The sequence below is a fragment of the Propithecus coquereli genome, unplaced genomic scaffold, assembly GCF_000956105.1.
Source record: "Propithecus coquereli isolate 6110/MARCELLA unplaced genomic scaffold, Pcoq_1.0 Scaffold113, whole genome shotgun sequence".
Lineage (NCBI taxonomy): Eukaryota > Metazoa > Chordata > Mammalia > Primates > Indriidae > Propithecus > Propithecus coquereli.
The window spans coordinates 5870841-5888264 of record NW_012135303.1 but is presented as its reverse complement, the minus strand read 5'-3'; the positions used below and the strand labels follow the sequence as shown (position 1 = coordinate 5888264).

The following is a 17424-nucleotide window of genomic DNA, read 5'->3' as shown; positions in this document are numbered from 1 at the left end:
AATAAATAATGATGATTAATATACTTCTTCTTGAACCCATAATTTTGACCTTAAAAATACCAGGTAGAAAGGATACGTGCTTATTTTTTGCTAAGCATGTTTGTTTTTAAATAAAATTGGTCAAAAATAAATTTTAAAATGTATTTCAAAATTTACAGGAAGCAGGGGAGAGATAAAGTGACCACTCACTAGTTAAGTCAAATATGCACAACGAGGCATCACCTTGTCATCACGGTTGCCTCCCCAAGTCCACTATCCACCTTGGCAAATATGAGTCACTTCTTAACCAGTGGGCTACAGAATTCTGGGTGGTGTGGAGAGCTCCACAGCTATTACCAAAAGCGCTTACAGGGAAGAACTGAGAGGATAAAAAGGAAAGAAGAAAGAAGAATAAAGGGAGTGGTGAGTCTAAGTTGGGGGATCAGAGGACTTTGATGTCCCTTAAGTAGCAGCAATACCCTGGATAATGCCCTTCTAAAAGACTCGAAGACTTGATGCAGAGACATGAACTCACAGCCCGTGATATAATGTAAAATGTGCTTATGGTTCATTAGACCTTAGTCTACCTATTTTGAGAGAAGCAAAGGACCTGCCAGCTTTTGGCTTTTTGAATATGCAAAACAGCAGGTTTCATGAATACTGCATCTCATATCCTTGAGAATCATAGTTAGTGACACGTGTGTTGGGACATGGAGGGTATGGGTCAGCTAGAAACACAGTTCCCATGGTTTATGACAGTAACTCGCATCCTTACTCTCTCTTGGGTCCCAAAATCTGCCTTTGATAAAGGTTATTGTTAAAACCGGGAGAAAAATCCCTGAGTTCCATTTTAGTAGGATTTCTATCATTATTTAGAAGCAAATATTCTTTCTTAATAAAATCTCTTCAGCTCACCTGGAGGGAATGCCCTCTTAAAAAAAGAACCTGACTATCCCGTGTTCACAAAAGCATAGGGTCCCCTGCTTTGTCCTTGGGACCTGGGCACCATTCCAAAATAATAACATGGCAAATGTATTTTCTCTTTTACAGGTAGTAAATTGAATTACTGAAACTCTTTTCTGGTCATATCAAAAGGAAAAAAATCATGTTTCAAGAGCCTCCATTTTTTAAATAGGCTCAAGCAACCCTCTATTCTTACAGTTTAGCTCTGCCCAACTTTTCCAGCATAGGAAAAAGAGATTCCAGAACACTGCAGTTTCTCTGTCGCAAATGGACTTCCGAGGAGGTCCCCTCAATAGTTCCCCTATCTTGAAGGACTTACGTAAACACTAAACAAACAACAACACAAATATAAAAACAAAAAAAGAAAACTATACACATAAAATCCCATGCCTTTTATCACCAAAAACTCATATTTTGACCGGGTGTAGTGGTTCACGCCTGTAATCCTAGCACTCTGGGAGGACAAGGCAGGAGGATTGCTTGAGCTCAGGAGTTCAAGACCAGTGAGAGCCCACCTCTACTAAAAATAGAAGAAACCAGCAGGGCTTGGTGGCGTGTGCCAGTAGTCCCAGCTACATGGAAGGCTGAGGCAGGAGGATCACTTGATCACCCAGGAGTTTGAGGTTGCTGTGAGCTAGACTGACACCATGGCACTTCAGCCCAGGTGACAGAGAAAGGCTCTGTCTCCAAAAAAAAAAAAAAAAGTCACATTTTGTTCTACCTCCTTTTCTGTCTTTTTCTTTCTCTGCTGTTTGTCCACCAATGAATGAACTGTCTTATCGTGCATGCTGTTTGGTCTATAATAAACATGCAAGAAACGGCACACTTTTAATGATCTAAATGACAACAAAGATTTAATACGTTCACTTCAAAATAAACAATTCTAAGATTTTCCATTTACCCAAAAGAGAGATCATGAGCCTAATTTAAAACAAAATAAACTGTGATTTTTTTTTTCTTTCCTTTGTGAGATTACAGTACAGGACCTAGTGATAAAACCTTTGCTTACCTATAAAATAAAGTACATCTGTGATCTAGAGCACCTTCAGAATATTGATACAATTTATAAAATGTATAAATAATTTAACATTTTTAAATCTTAATTTTCAAAAATGTTGAAGAAGCAAATAATCATTTTTGTCTTGTCCCTTGTTTAATCCTCCACCATAGATGATATTTATTGCTTATATATCTCACTTTGGTGAGTAGAACTCAGTCCACACCACTGAAAGGAATAGTGTGGCTCCCTAGTGCAAATTTCCTGAGAGCCCCTTCCCTCAGCATGTGCCAAGAATCAAATCTTGGCCACTTAGTGCTCTGTGTTCCACGTGTGAGCTCACGACGTGTTGAGCAGCCGTGCTAACTGAGATGGATAGCCCTGTCAAACAGGACGCTGGCACACCAGGATGCAAGCAGTGGGACACAATGACCTTTACATTCAGAGAAAAATATCCCTAAAATGGCATGAAAAGTTTATGGGGGGAAGGGAGGGGGATTCTTTTATTTCATTTAGGGACATAGCATGAAATAAAAGCAATGGTGCCCGCTATGCAATTTGCTCAGGATCAAATCCTGAATCCCTCACACAAGAAGGAAAAGTCGTCAGAGAAAGGAAATGAACCATCCTTTATCACGCTGCTTTGAAAGCATGGGACTCTACAATTCAGCTACATCACTGTACCCAGTCTGGCCATGCACTGGGACTGACAATAACTCGTAGGATACTACCTGTCTAAGAAAAAAATTCGTAACCCCTGGTTTCAAGTGGGCTGCTTTCTTGGAAGAACTAAGGGATAATTTAAACACTTAAAATATTTTTATAAAGCAATGATGTACTTACAGAATCAGATTCAAGAACTTGGGAATTTAAATCCCACGTCTTTGGTCACCATATTTCTAACTATGAATAAATGCTTAATCTCTCACAATGTCCTTATCAGAAAAATAAAGTTCTGACTGATAGTTCTTACAAATGATATGAAGAGACAGTCACAGAAAAAAAAAATAGCAGAAATCCTTGGCACATACATAAATTTAACTAAAGAAAGTAACATAGGAAATTAATATATAAAATGAGATATGGAAGTTACATATTTCTCTCCTTTAGTTATAAACGTAATCATAAACTATACAATTCAGTCATTTCAGCTGAAAAACAAAGATAATAATTTCATTGTATCAAAAAAAAATTTTTGCCATTATTCAAGGTTTGGGGAGTATTTTTGCTATTTGTTTTGTCAATTCTTTGGCATGAAAGAACAATGGGCTATGTTTCAGAATGAAACAACAAAAGCTCACAATGGGATCCCCAGTGTTGTACAATATATACTGAAATAACGATGTAATTTTAATATTTAATTAAATACGTAAAAGAAATTGATCACAAAGACATTGCAATATTTTTTAATTGAATGGACCACATCAAAACTATAAACCAGTTTCCAAAGATGCAAAAGAGTAAGATGAATCCATTTCATTCTGTTTAATTAAAAACTCATCACAAAGTGCAGAAGCCATAGCCCCAAAGCAATAAATACATTTAGGAAACTGAATGCTTTATAAATTGTATATTAAAGTTTCGATAAGTTAGGAGTCAAATATCTCAGCACTGGCACCGAGAACACTAATTTGCTGACTTAGGGAAAAATAACAGTTATGAATACAAAATAACCTAGGGTGATCACTTTGAAATGCAAGTTGATTTTGTGGCTCTAGAGATGCTACTCAAATGCTTTCCCAAACAACAAGAAAAAAAGACCCTCCACAAGACACTGCTCACTGTTTCGGAAAGACATTAAATCTTAAAATTCTCTTTCAACCCTTGTTTGGAGGACTGTGTCAGGGAACATGCTCTCCTTCATATCATGACACAAAGGAGACTCAGAGAGGAGAGGGGAGATGGATTAATACCTTGGGCCTGAGCTGCAGAGCTGTGGGAATACCCCAGGGCCAGAAGCGCTGTCTCCACCAGCTGGCTAAAAAGCACATCTTTTCGCACCAGGACAAACTCAGCATGTTCTTCTCTGTTGTCGTATTCAAGAGAGCCATCCAACTGCTCCACCACACAAAAGACAGGAATCATCAAACCTGAAGGGACAAAAATTCAAGAGCAAAACACAAACATTACAAAGCAAATCTCAGTCACCACGAATGGGAAGGGAAGAGACAGTTATAAAAGTCATTCATCTGTGATCGACAGTGGTTTAGATTAAACAAGCCTCTTAATCATATGGGCCTAATGGAAAGCTGTGAGCTTTTCCCCCTCTATTATTACAGAATTGCCCAGGGCAGTGGCAGAAGCCCTCCGATTCCAGTCATTAAAAAGTGGAGTGTACCAATCAGAGATGCCCTGGCACATAGGTGAGGTCACAGTGACCTTAAAAACCCTCGAATCTTTAATTGTCTATAGTTTTATCATTAACTATTAATCAGCACTAGTATTTTCAGATTAGACTTGCTTTTGTCTAAAAAGGTATTTCAACTCTTCCAGTTGTAAGATACCTAGTAGGGAGGCATGTTTAATTTCAGGACCTAAGCTGTTACGTGAATATGTACAAGAAAGTAATAGGAATTTAAAAGAAGTCCCTCTTTATGTTGTTGTTTTGTTTTGTTTTGTTTTAATCCTGGTAAATAGATCAATTAGTCTGAAAATAACCCGATCATGAAAGTTTTAACTTACATATAATGTTTGTCAAAATATACGTCCAAATATAAAACTTTGTCTTTTTAAATTATTATTTTATGCATTAACACAGGTTACTACTGAAAAGAGAGTATCTTTTCTAGTGTTTTCAGACAAAAGAAGTAAACTACCCTAAAGAATAAAGCAAATCAGTCTAGTTGAAAATCTGTTGAAATCTGTTGTCACTGAAATATTTCTCTGCTTTGTATCAAAGTGTGAAAAGCTAAAAAATGTTTAATTCACCAAAGATTTTTTAAAACTGTTCTTTATTTTTTAAAAAAAGTCATACAGGCACTTAAATCTAAACATAACCAAGGCAGAAGAAGATCAAAGTTTTACCAACATACAACTAATAAACATGGACCCTGTCCTATGTAATTCACACAAATTAGTATGTTATGGAATAAGGATCTGCTCTGGGTCTTCTCTTTGTGCAAGAAAAATCAAAAGTTATGAAGGATGGGTGGACAGGCAGACATGGGGGAGGCAGAAGGTAAAGGCATTTTGCAAAAAAAATAAGGCCTCTAGGTAAAATGACTATGGTCTCTGGCACACAGAATGCATAGGAGTTTTTCCAGAAGCCCCTCCCTGTCGCCTGGACCCTAGAACTCCCTGTCGCCTGGACCCTAGAAGCTTCCTGACTCACTCTGATCTAGAAAGCAGAGAGTGGGAGCAGATACTATGCAAACTACTGGGCAACAGATTTAGATTTTTGTTCTAAAGATAATACAATGGTACAACTGGTTCCCATGTGCTAATTATTATTATTAAAGATAATAAGTATTGGGTGTAATTATTAAATATAATCATTATTAACAATAATAATACTCATTAAGAATTGCTATCATTAAAGATCGTGGTAATTATTATTAAGACTGCACAACAGTCTAACAAGTCAAACCATATCATACCTGGGACAATGACTGAGTCAATGTTCACTCTTGAGAACAACAAAGCGGCATTATTTTCTACAGCAAATACACTGTCTATGGCATAAATTTATAAGAAAATATGAGATAAAGGTAGAACGGATCAATTTTTCAGACAAAAAGACTTAGCCTAGCCACACAATGCCTTATAAGATTTCTTTTTTAAATTGTGACCATTACTGGTATATGAAATGCTTATTTATTTATACTTAGTTTATTCTTAAATATACTTAAGACATAATGAATAATATAAATTAAATTTCCTCCAAATTACCTTTGCATTCATTAATTTACCCAGCATTTATTTACTGAACACCTACTATGTACTAGGTACCACCTGTGTCTCCAGGGATACAAGTGACAACAAGTCTGATATGGATCCTGCCCTCAATGTAGTTGAAGGCATTGTAAAATCTTCCTAAGTAAGCATAATGGCATTTTATAGGACCCATTCATGAGAGTCCTTACCAGCAGGGAATAGCCCCCATTTAGACCTTTTAACTCTTACATACTGGTATATAATCTTTCTCCAAGGAAGCAGGTTGATTTCTACTTTTAATGATTTAAGCATATGCACACACAGAGCCATGTAGTCAGCGGTGCCATAAGCTACTTCACCTCTAATACCTGTGTGTACATAAGTTTCAATGCTGAAAATCCATGTGCAGTTCCTAATGTCAACATCTGAGTGTCACACATCTGGGAATCACAGATAAGACCTTCAAATGAATCCAGTTGCTCCATAAGCTATCATGTATCCTTTACTTAGGAACCACAAATCTTTCTCAAGTCTATAGTCAACTAAAAAAACTTAAGACCTTACTGATTTTTTTTTCTTTTTTTTTTTTTATTTTAGCATATTATGGGGGTACAGATGTTTAGGTTACGTATGTTGCCCTTGCCACCCCTCCCCCACTAAGTCCGAGTTTCAAATATGTCCATTCTTCGGGTGGTGCACATTGTGATTTTTTAAAATAATATTAACTGTTCAATCAGTTAGATATGAAATACAACATGAAAGCACATGGATTTATAACATGGAGGGACTTATGTTCTGCAACTGTCAATTACTTAGATATTTCCTAAACATTTTAGTTTAGTGATTAAAGCAAGCAATTGTTAGCTGACACACAGCAATAACTCGTTGCAGTCAAAAAGCCAGCACCAAATCCCCACTGCCATCACTTGCTTTTAAAAAAAAAAAGAACTTTGAGATCATTTATAAAATAAAGCAGTATTAATCAGGAATGTCTAATTATTCAAGACTTGTTCTGAAGCACATACATATATTGCATATATATGAGATACTGAAGAACATCATAAATAGGTTATATTTAACCCCTAGAGAAATTTATGTTCTTACTAGAATATGATCCATCTAAACAATTATGGTTTTTATAATGAAATGTAATTTTTACAAACAAAGAAGAAGGCAGGAAAAATAGATGCAATTACTAGTGACAATGACAAGAAAAATGAAAAATAGTAAAACAGTACAATTGAGGTCAGGTGTGGGAAGAAAATTAAGGTATATATTTAAAAGCCTTTAACAACAGGAAATCCCTAAGAAAAGCAAACTATAAAAGGATGAGTAGAAATATATGCCAAAAATTTAAAAAGAGATATTTATCCATTTTATCCACCACTCTCTCCAGGCAAAAGGAGAAGAAAGAAAGGAAGGAAAGATGGAAGGAAGGAAGGAAGGAAGGAGTGACAATGGATAGAAAGTTAGGGAGTATGCTTGAAAAGCACTTTGGAAAATACATTAGGAACGGGAAGAATTAAAAGGTAAATTCCAATAAAAGGATAGCTATGTAAAACTGAAATGCATTTGCAACAAAATTTAGAAATGGTCAAGAAGAACAAAAAAGAAAAACTCTTGTTCTAGCCCTATATCTTAAGCTTATGGCATTAGTTTTCTTTTATTGTACCACAGACCCATTTTCAGGTGATCTGATAGAGACCTTTGAACGTTTTGATCATAAGCCTTGCTAAGCCTTTTACAATTGCAGGAGGTGAGCAGGACAGGCATGCAGCCACAGCCATTTGCTAAAAATTAAGAGGTGCTCTGGCAATTGGGATACATGGTGCATTCTGTTGTTAGAGAGGCAAAATAAGCCTGGGACCCTCTAAAAATGCATTTTTCCAACTGTCATTAGTTAATGATGCTGAAATTGTCATTTTCATTATGACATTATTTCTGAAGAAACTGTATGATTATAAAGAGTTAACCATTGTTATTGCCTCTGTTCACTGCAACAGCCATGTGAACTGAGACAGTGGGGAGATGGTTAAATGCGGTGATGAATAGCACCCGTCTGGAGGCAGAAAACCTGACACTGTCCCTTCTTATCTGTGTGAGTAACCTTGAGTAATTTATATGACCTCTCTGAGGCTCAATATCCACCTAGCTAAAATGCTAACAATAATACCTATGTCATAGAGTTGTTGTGAGCATTAAACAATATTATATATTTAAGTTGTCTGATAGCTCTCAAACAATGGAATCTGTTTTCCTTTTTTCAAAATCAGCATTACTACCATTTTACAAAGAAAAAAAGAAACCAATTGTTTTTTTTTTCAAGGTCTATAATCAATGCTCATGATACTTACCAAAAAGCATTTCTTCTGAATAAAAATGATACTAATAATCACTGAATGGTCTATTATGCAAATGATAACAGCTTAAAGTGTTCAACACACCCCACAGCAAAAAGGTGAAAGTGTTTAAAAGCATCATACTTTATACTCTAAAACCACCTGTCCAATACAGTAGCCACTAACCACATGTAGTAATTGGGCACCTGAAATGTGGCTCATCTCAAATTGGTATGTGCCGTAAGTGTAAAACACATACTTGGTTTTAATAATTTAATACCAAAGAAGAAATAAAAATAAACATATTATGAATAATTTTTAAAAAGTAATTGCATGTGGAAATAGTATTTTGGATATATTGAGTTAAATAAAATATATTATCCAAATTAACTTCACCTTGTTTCTTTAATGCTCTATTAGTGCAGTTATTGGAAAATTTAAAATTACACATGTGGCTTGTCTTATGATTCTATCAGACAGCACTGCTCTGATCAACCTGCCAAATACCAACATACATAATGTTTTTTTCTCGCACAGGATAGATTCATCACAAACTGATTCTAGGACAATTGTGTGGTTATTGTGAGCATTTCTTGGGTGCCCTTTGATTGTCTTTCCTCTGTGATTCAGATCTTAGGTGACTTGAAGACAGAAGATTCTTGGTTAAATTCTAAAATCCAGTGTGATACCTTCTCTGCAATTGTAGGTGCTTTATTACTAACTGTATTAACCCAACTTCTTTAATAAGGAAAAGGCTTTTCCCCCCTTGTCTTCATTTTAAAGAACAGTTACAGACTTCAGAAAATGTCACAACACTGACTATGAAAGTGACCTGAGGAATAAGTATTCTCTAATGCTCTGGATGTGTAATTGAACAATGAAAGATGAAAGATGGTCCCGTAGCAGGGGTCTGGATGACAAGATTCAACTGTCTTCCACCAAAATTGGGACATAAAATAAACCTCTCCTTTGTATTGCACTTCCTAGTTTGCCATGTAGCCTAACATGCATACCTTTAGTTTCTCCTCACATTTACCCCTGTGAGAGGGTCAATATTATTCTCATTTAATAAATTAAGAAACTGAAACTGTGAGAGAATAAGTAACATGCCCCAAGAAACACAGTGAGGCAAAACTAGGACAGTTCAGGTTATTCCACTCTAAATGCCAAGCACGTTGCTTTCTTGGGGCTGAAAACAACACTCCAAAATCCACACCCTCAGAAATCTAACGGTTTGACCTTTAAGTAAAGGACCTTTTGCCACTTGCTATGTGCAATGGGTGACCTGTGTTGCTTGTAAGTGAATCACCTTTCGATTGCCTAGCAGGTATCAGGCCCTGGGCTAGGCATGGAGGAGGAACCAAAGACAGTTCCTGCCCGTCAGTCAGTCACAGATGAAAGAAAGAAAAAAATAATAAAGAAAAGAAAGGAAGGTAAGGAAGAAAGAGGAAAGAAAGAGAAAGGGAAAGGGAAAGGGAAGGGAAGGGAAGGGAAGGGAAGGGAAGGAAAGGAAGAGGAAGGCAGACTCAAATGGATGGGTCACATGTTAGTGTGAATGAGCACAGTCTTCAGTCTCCTAGGTCCACCCTCATTCCTCAAACTGCTCCCTGAATGACAGGAGGAGCCACTCTGAGAAGAAAGGAGGCAGCCTTTCTCCTAAAGCCCATCTGTTTCTGGAAGGAAGGCAGCCAGAGGGCCCACTCCCTTGCCTGGGGCCCGCGGCATATCTGGTTCTATCACTGGAGAAGGTCCCAGAGTTAACTGAAGATGATAAAGGCTATAGATAGGGCAGAGCCTCTTAAAACTGAATCTGAAGTAAATGGCAATCACCACAATAAATTAATCACAGAACAAGCCCCTTGAAACACCAAAACAAATGAGTGAATAATACAGGGTCTTTCAGAGGACTGGGAGAGAAAGGAGCGAAAGATAAGAGCTACTTTTTCTTACTGCAAATTTACTGGAAAAATAACAATTTACTTGCTCTACACCCTCATATTCTCTCTCTCTCTCTCCCCCTCCCTCCCTCCCTCCCTCTCTCTCTCTCTCCCCCCTCCCCCCCCGCACACATACGCGTGGGCACACAGTCACACAGTCACACACACATCCCGCATCACAGACTGGAAGTAACTTGCCGGTATTAACCTCTAGCCCCTTCTTCCCATACTAAAATAATAAAGGGAAGTCTGAGTGCCAAGAATTGCCACCAGAAACAGGAAGGAAGAATAGAGTATCTCTCACCTCCCTGCTGGGGTCCCAGGCAAAACTTCATCATGGATCAAGTGTGTCTTTCCTACTCTGCTCTTCTCAGCCCTGCTGTCTTCTACGAAGCAAGCAGCCTCCTGGGCTGACAGCCACAGGCTCCAGTTCCACTCCGGCCTCCTACTCCCCCCAGGGGCTGATCGCAAAAATTCCAAAGACATTAATCGATAAAAAGATGCTACATTTTGCTGTTTGAATGGTTTAGTGGTCCCCTTATCTCCTCAGTTGTGTCTTCATTATAAAAGATACATTTTATCCCACATAAACTTCTAATGGGAGGAATTTCAGGTAGTGTAACTAAAATAATGTAGAAAAAATTTTTCACCAATTTTAGAAGAAAGAGCAGAGAAATCGTTTGGGTGCAAAGGGAGTTACCCACAAGTCCACAGGTCAACCGGGGGTCCTCTAGGCTCCCCCAAACTGCACCAGTTTCCAGCATTCCTCTCTATCCTTTGCTGGTGAACTACGCATTCTCTGAAAGACTTTCTCTAGTAAAACCAAACACTACCTTGCAGCCCCTGAGGCCAATCTCAACTTGGGAAGGTAAGAACAAAAACAGGCCAGGGTAGGGATGGGAGGGTTGACTGGGGCCTCTCTCACTGATCACCCCACAGGCTCAAATTGGGCCTAATGTGGTAGGGAAGGGAGATGGGCTCTGGCCTTCCACACCTCTGATTCCAGGCCTGCTCCCAAGCTAAGAGGTCACAATTCACCCTAAACTCAGGTCTGAAGGCTGAACGATAAGGTCTCTAAACACCCTTCAGTTACAGAAATTTGATGGCAGGATCAAACTGGCCTGACAGTTCACAAAACAGGATTTCACATTTCACAGGCACACAAGAGGCACGTTGTGGCAACTTACCTAAACAAAAAAGTCTGAGCCACACCTAGGAAACTGCCGCAGGAAGCCTGTCCCATGGAACTAAATTCCCTGATGTCAGGAATGCCAAGGCTCTAGTTGTTGTGAATGAGAGGCCTACATTTTTCCTTCTCAAACATAGGCTGGCCTCAGATAAGCTTTTTTCACTCTCCACGTCCCCTCCCACCCTGAGCCTGACCTATAGTAGGCCCAAAATAAACGTTGGTTTAGTCTAACAAAATGCTAATTCCAGCTAGACATTAATCACCACCATTAATAGGCAGTGTCAATGCTGTTTTTTTCCCATAATCCCCCAGCTGTCAAACTTGTCGGCATCACTTTGGCCTTACTGCACTGCATTCAGCATCAGCAGACAAAGAAAGCTTTCTAGGAAATGATCTGCACACATGGATTCGGGAGCTTGCTCTACGCTGTCCTGGGGAAGCTAGCCAGACCACAGAGCTGTACACGACCACTGTTGACAGAAATCGTTGGTGTACCACCAGGAAGGCATCACAGTGGATGGGTGGGTGACTCAAAAGTGGCGTGTTGCACTGTGCCCTGTGCCATACACACCCTGGGGCCTCGGTGGTCTTGTGGACAGTCCTACCTATGCCTTGCACTGAAGGACTAGAGTCTTTTTTTTAATTTAGTAACTACAGAGAAACAAAATGTCCACTGATCCTAAAATAAAAAATTTTTTTAAAAAAGAAAAAAGTAAAATATACAAGTTTGGATATTCCAGGAAAGTTCAGACATATGGCATATTGTTCAAGTATCCTTAGTTCAAACCTGAATTCCTGAAGTCCTTTTCATAGTAAGTTAAAAATGCATGTATGTATTAGTAAGTCTTGAGCCTCAATAGCATGTTAAAAATGACTCTACCATAATTCATGAATATCAGGATTTCTGTCTTTCATTAAGTAAAATTTTATTCTGGGGGTTTCTGAAAGGGTAATTTTTAAAATAGTATATAAGTGAAGATGTATTTGTCATTCTCATTATCCTCTTTGGAAAAGCTATTTGCAATTCAGAGCCTCATGAGTCAAAAAAGGAGTCAATAAAAATGGTCCTTCCCCTAACACTTGCTTCATCACCTTAGGTTTTGAGCTCTGCCTAAATGTTATTTTATCTAATTCAAACAATTTTAAAAAAATAGCTTGATTAATTTCTCTAGTGTAGTGTTAAGGAAAGGTTAACTGTACTAAGGTTCTCCAGCAAGGAATTAATAAAGGAATCAAGCTCTCAGCTCTCAATAAGACAAGACTACCCAGATTTCTAGTGGGAATATTTCATAGCACAACCATGTTTTCTTTAGGGAATTTAACTCACAAAAATTATTAAAAATTGAGATCAAACACTGGTGCAAAGCCTCAAAGGAAATCATACTAGAGTGGAGAGATTTCTATCAAATAAAACACTGAAAAGTAAAGTTTTCACAGCAAAAATAAAAGGCTTTCTCCCTCACCAAAAGAAAATCCTACTGTCTATGTTTAGGATTCAAATAGCAAGACATTTATGGGTACTTAATAGATGTGTAGAAATTATCACTGTGAAAGGAATGCAGATTTCACAAAGCCTGAGCCTAAGCAGACAGGCAGCCACCACCATTCTTTCCCAACCACTAAAAGCCACTCTCATTCTTATAGCCAACAAATGCCTCCATCTAGATGCAATAGCAACCAACCCCTGGACAGGGCTAACATCGAGAGAAGAAAGAGAAAAGAACAGGAGGAGAGAGAGCAAGAAAGTCAAAATCACAGTGCGTATTCTCCAGTTCCCTTAGGGGATAATGAGATATCTGGTTTGCAATACGTAGGATATTATTATTGTGACTCAGATCAAGTTAATAAAACCCAGCCTACAGACCAGGGAAACCAGGGTCTGATGGAATACTTCCCAGACAAAATATCTTAAGTATATATGTACCTGTGTAATTTATAGCAATTACTTAAATCAGAAAAACAGAACAGGGAAAACTAATATATTATTACTTTTTTTCACTTTATGGTTCTAAGACATCCTCTTTATAATTTTTATAGTTTATATAATTTCCAAAATAATAAATTTAATATTAAAAAACCAAAGAGACCATTTAAGTCACTGCATAGAAATCCATAGAAAACCTATTTTCGCCCTTAATATGTTTATTCAAAGGCTATCACCCAGCCAAAAGAGAAATGTTATTCCAGTTCTCATTGCCTTTGAGAAGTTACCAAAACCTAAAGTGATTTGTCTCGTGAACAAAAAAGTAAAACATCTTTACCCTAAATAAAATGTAAGAAAGACTCTACCTTCCTCAAAGCAAAAAAACTATGGGAGATCACTGCAGCATTTTAAATTGGGGGTAATTTCAGATATGAACATCTCAGTCTCAAAAAGATTTTGCTTCCCCGAGATTCCCCAGATTCATAAATTCCTTAAGTCTAAAACAATTTCTGAGCCACAAAATGAAGCATATTAGTGTTGTCTTCCCCCTCAAAGGCCACAGTTTCAAAACAGTTCTAATCTCACAAGCTCAACACAAAATAACAAAAAGATAATTTAAACACTCTCTTTCAAACCCCACATTAAAGGAGAAAAGAATTTCATTTGGGATTAACTTAAAGGCATAGGTTTAGGTTTGTGAGTGAACTCCAGTGTGGCCCGAGAGGTATGAGCTGCTATTTTATCTTAGCACCATCGCTGCCAGATCTAGATGAAGATGACAAAAGAAACATAACAGTTTACATGAATATAAATTCCATTTCTTTATTTTGTTAACAAAAGTAGAATTGACAAACAGATATGTTTTCAAAGAACAAGTCTATGCTTATTATATGTGTGTGTGTGTGTATATGTATTTATGAAAGGATGGCTGTGAGAAAGACGGCTTTACTAAGTCATTATATCAAAGGAAGAGGAGAGCTGTATCTCAGAAGCCTTCCTTGGTTAAAAAGAACTGTCTCCCTCAAACTCGCTTTCAAGCTATACATCAATCTTCAATATAATTATGTTTGACAGAATATAAGCTCTTGGCAGTTAACTTGTTTACAATAAATGCTTAGTTTGGGTACATGGACTGTATTTCAGTCTCACAAATATCAAACACAAACCTACAACAGTCCCATTATAGGGCCGAGAATTATTTTGCTATAAATCTTTTTATTGGGGGGCCAAGGGAATTACTTTGCAGCTTGTTTTCCACTAACCACTTAGAACAGTGTGAAAAGAGGTACATTTATACTCTGACCTGTGCTAACTGGAATTCTATACATTTCCATAGGACAGTGTTCGGTATCAATCCTGAACATACAGGCCAGCCCCTAATTTTGCCATGGTGGCAGAAAACACATATGAAGCAAAATGGTTCTTACTAAAGTCATGGCATTTTCCTACAGTTCTTTTTCTCCTCAAAGTCTCTTGGGAACTAATGACCATTTGTAAGAGGACTGGCAGACTTTCAATGGTAAGCTCCAGTTTTGGGGGGTTTATAAGTTAGCTATAAAAATGTGCTTAAGGCTCAAACTTGCCATATGAATGAGCCTGTAAATAGAGTTAGTTTTGCTGACTATTACCTAGAGATTCATTTGAGAAGGGAAAAAATTCAGGATCACCTTATTTACTCTGGTAAAGTGGCTTTACCTGGGGTCTTAAAATGTGTAATAACTTCCTATCCAGGGAACAAGTTGCTCTTCTTATACTCCCTCAATAATAAAGGGTTTTTGGTGTTCTAATACCACACTTGCCAAATCGAAAGGACAAACTCTTGTCTGAATGCAACCTCGTAACCTGAAAGCTAGGCAAAGCTTCAGGACTGCCCTGGCTTAGCCCTACTCTACTCCATGCAGGCTTCCCTCCTGGCACACACCTTCATTGACATTCTCAACACCTTCCGGTTTTCAGATCATTGAAGGGTTTCCTCGCTTGTTTTTGAATGTCCCACTTACCATGTAACCAGATTTCTACAAAAATTCAACTGCAACAAAGTATTAATATACAGAAAAGATCATTTTAAGAATCTTAGTTTAGGTATATTTTCTAAAATAATACTGAGAAATCCAGGTACTTTATACCTTCATAGTGAGATTCCAATGTCTTTACTTCTACTCAATATTATAACTACAGGTGACAGAAAATAAAAAAAAAATTTGTGTGTCTCTCAGCTTGTAATCAAGATGATAAGCAACTAATTTACAAGTTTCAAAAGTCATGAAAAATAATTTCATTAAAAAATGTTACCACGTGACTTTCTTGCATGCAGGACACATACAGACAGACAGATGAAAATACTTTCATTGCATTATCAGCCTCACATATTTTTCTTATTAATATCAAAAGCAATAGTCTGCAATGTGAACTAATGGAAAATTGTTAAATTCACCTAAAATAATCACTCCTTTTTTTAAATTAAAGAAGTCCTTTTAAAACCTTGACTATTTAATTGCTATTTACTTGGGGGAAGGGGGACATGGAGAAGGTGATTGTATTAAAAAAAAAAAAAAAACACTTTTTTTTTTATTATACAACAAAAATTCCCTCCAAGGCAAAAAGACATTATGCCAAGTTCCACTCAGAATTAATGTTTAGGTTTAAATTATAAAGTCCAGAAAAAACAGAACCACTAATAGACCCTTAAAGCTCGTGGCCTTCATCAACACTGTTAGGTTATGTAAATGTTAAAACTGAAAAACCCTTTGCTGACAAAAGTATTTTAATGAAGGCACTATTAACTGTACTCTTTGGACTGAATAACATTTTTTAAAAAGCTTTTTTGGACTGTTTGATATAAATTCCACTCTGAAGGAAATGATATTATGCTTGGGACAGTTCTGGAATTATAAGACCTCCACCAGGAGGATGTACTGCCTATCTCACTCCTTTCGTTTTGCCGCCTTAGAAGGTTTTTAAATATTGAACCCAAGAAAAATCTTAGTGATAGATCAAAGAAATATTCCCCTTTAAGTCTGTCAACTGAGTCCAGCCTTGGGCTCCGACTGTTCTGATGGCCAGCATTATTTGCAGTTCTAGTATCTTCACGGTGAGCAGGGTGCCTGGGATAACTCCATCGTCACCACCCAGGTTCCCAGAAGCTCACAGTTTTTATGAATAAAGTAACAAATACATCTCAGAGTGAAGGAAAACTAGCCACTGATCTTGGCAGCTGCAAGTTCACTTGGAGTTGCTGAAAGCACAACTCTGAAGAACGAGAATCAGAGGCTCAGCTATGCTAAGGATTATCAATTGAATGGTTAAAGTGATTGCAGATTGAAGCCAGAGCCTCTGTGTCTCAGGTGACAGGTGAGTAAAAATCAAGTGAAATGTACACATGGAGACTCGGGTTCCCCCACAACCTTATGTGTCTTAAGAAAAAATAAGGGTGCTCATTATTCAGCCTCAATGCTCTCTCCCGTTTAGCCTGGTTAGGGCTTTGAGAAGAGAAAGAATAGCAGGCCTAGGAACCACACCTGCCCTTACTTGGCAGGGCTTTGTAACAAGAGGAACATTCATTACTTCTGACTTCCATTTACACAGGTTAAAAAAAGAGGGGGAGAGGGTAGTTACACTACAGGTAGAATTTGAGAAAATATGATTTTCCTGGTCAAACTGTACATGAAGATGAAGTCAATGAGCACTTTTAATGTCTCCCAGGCAACCACTTCCCATGGGCTCCTCTCTGAACTTCCCAGGGAAGAATGAGAGCCAAATAGTCTCTCCCCAAAACAGATTTTAGCTAATAAACAAAACAAAGTATGCAAAAAGCACTTCAGTTATTCTGCATCTTCTCCAAGACTAAAAATTTGTACATTGTGTGACAGGTCCACCTCATTTTTCTTAATGATGTTTTTATTATTCTTTCACTCAATTAAAGCAGAAATGGATATTGCATCTTCTGACTGTATAATTGTTATTGTAATCTGTTTTCGATCACTGCTTAGGAAATGGGTCCAAAACAACATAAACTCTCCACTGCCTCAGAAGACAAGTCATTTTCTTTTACTACAGCACTTAAAGAGACATTTATCATGCTGCTCTGTTAGCATCTTTGGATTATGACAAAAGAAAGTTCTTGTTCTGCCAACCAAAAAATAAAAAATAAACAATAATATTTCAAAAGCACTGCTATTAAAGAATTTTGATATGAATGCATTTTCCCAATATCCTATTAAATA

At 37.5% G+C, this 17424-nt stretch overlaps 1 protein-coding gene across 1 annotated transcript in view; it reads right to left on the bottom strand.

The window, feature by feature from the left end:
• SATB2 (SATB homeobox 2) overlaps positions 1-17424 on the bottom strand; it is a gene marked incomplete at its 3' end in the record, with an annotated part of 141571 nt that overhangs the window by 107038 nt on the left and 17109 nt on the right. The window contains exon 4 of the mRNA XM_012655191.1: positions 3853-4029. Coding sequence (XP_012510645.1) covers positions 3853-4029 — 177 coding nt within the window. The remainder of the gene's footprint in view (positions 1-3852; positions 4030-17424) is intronic.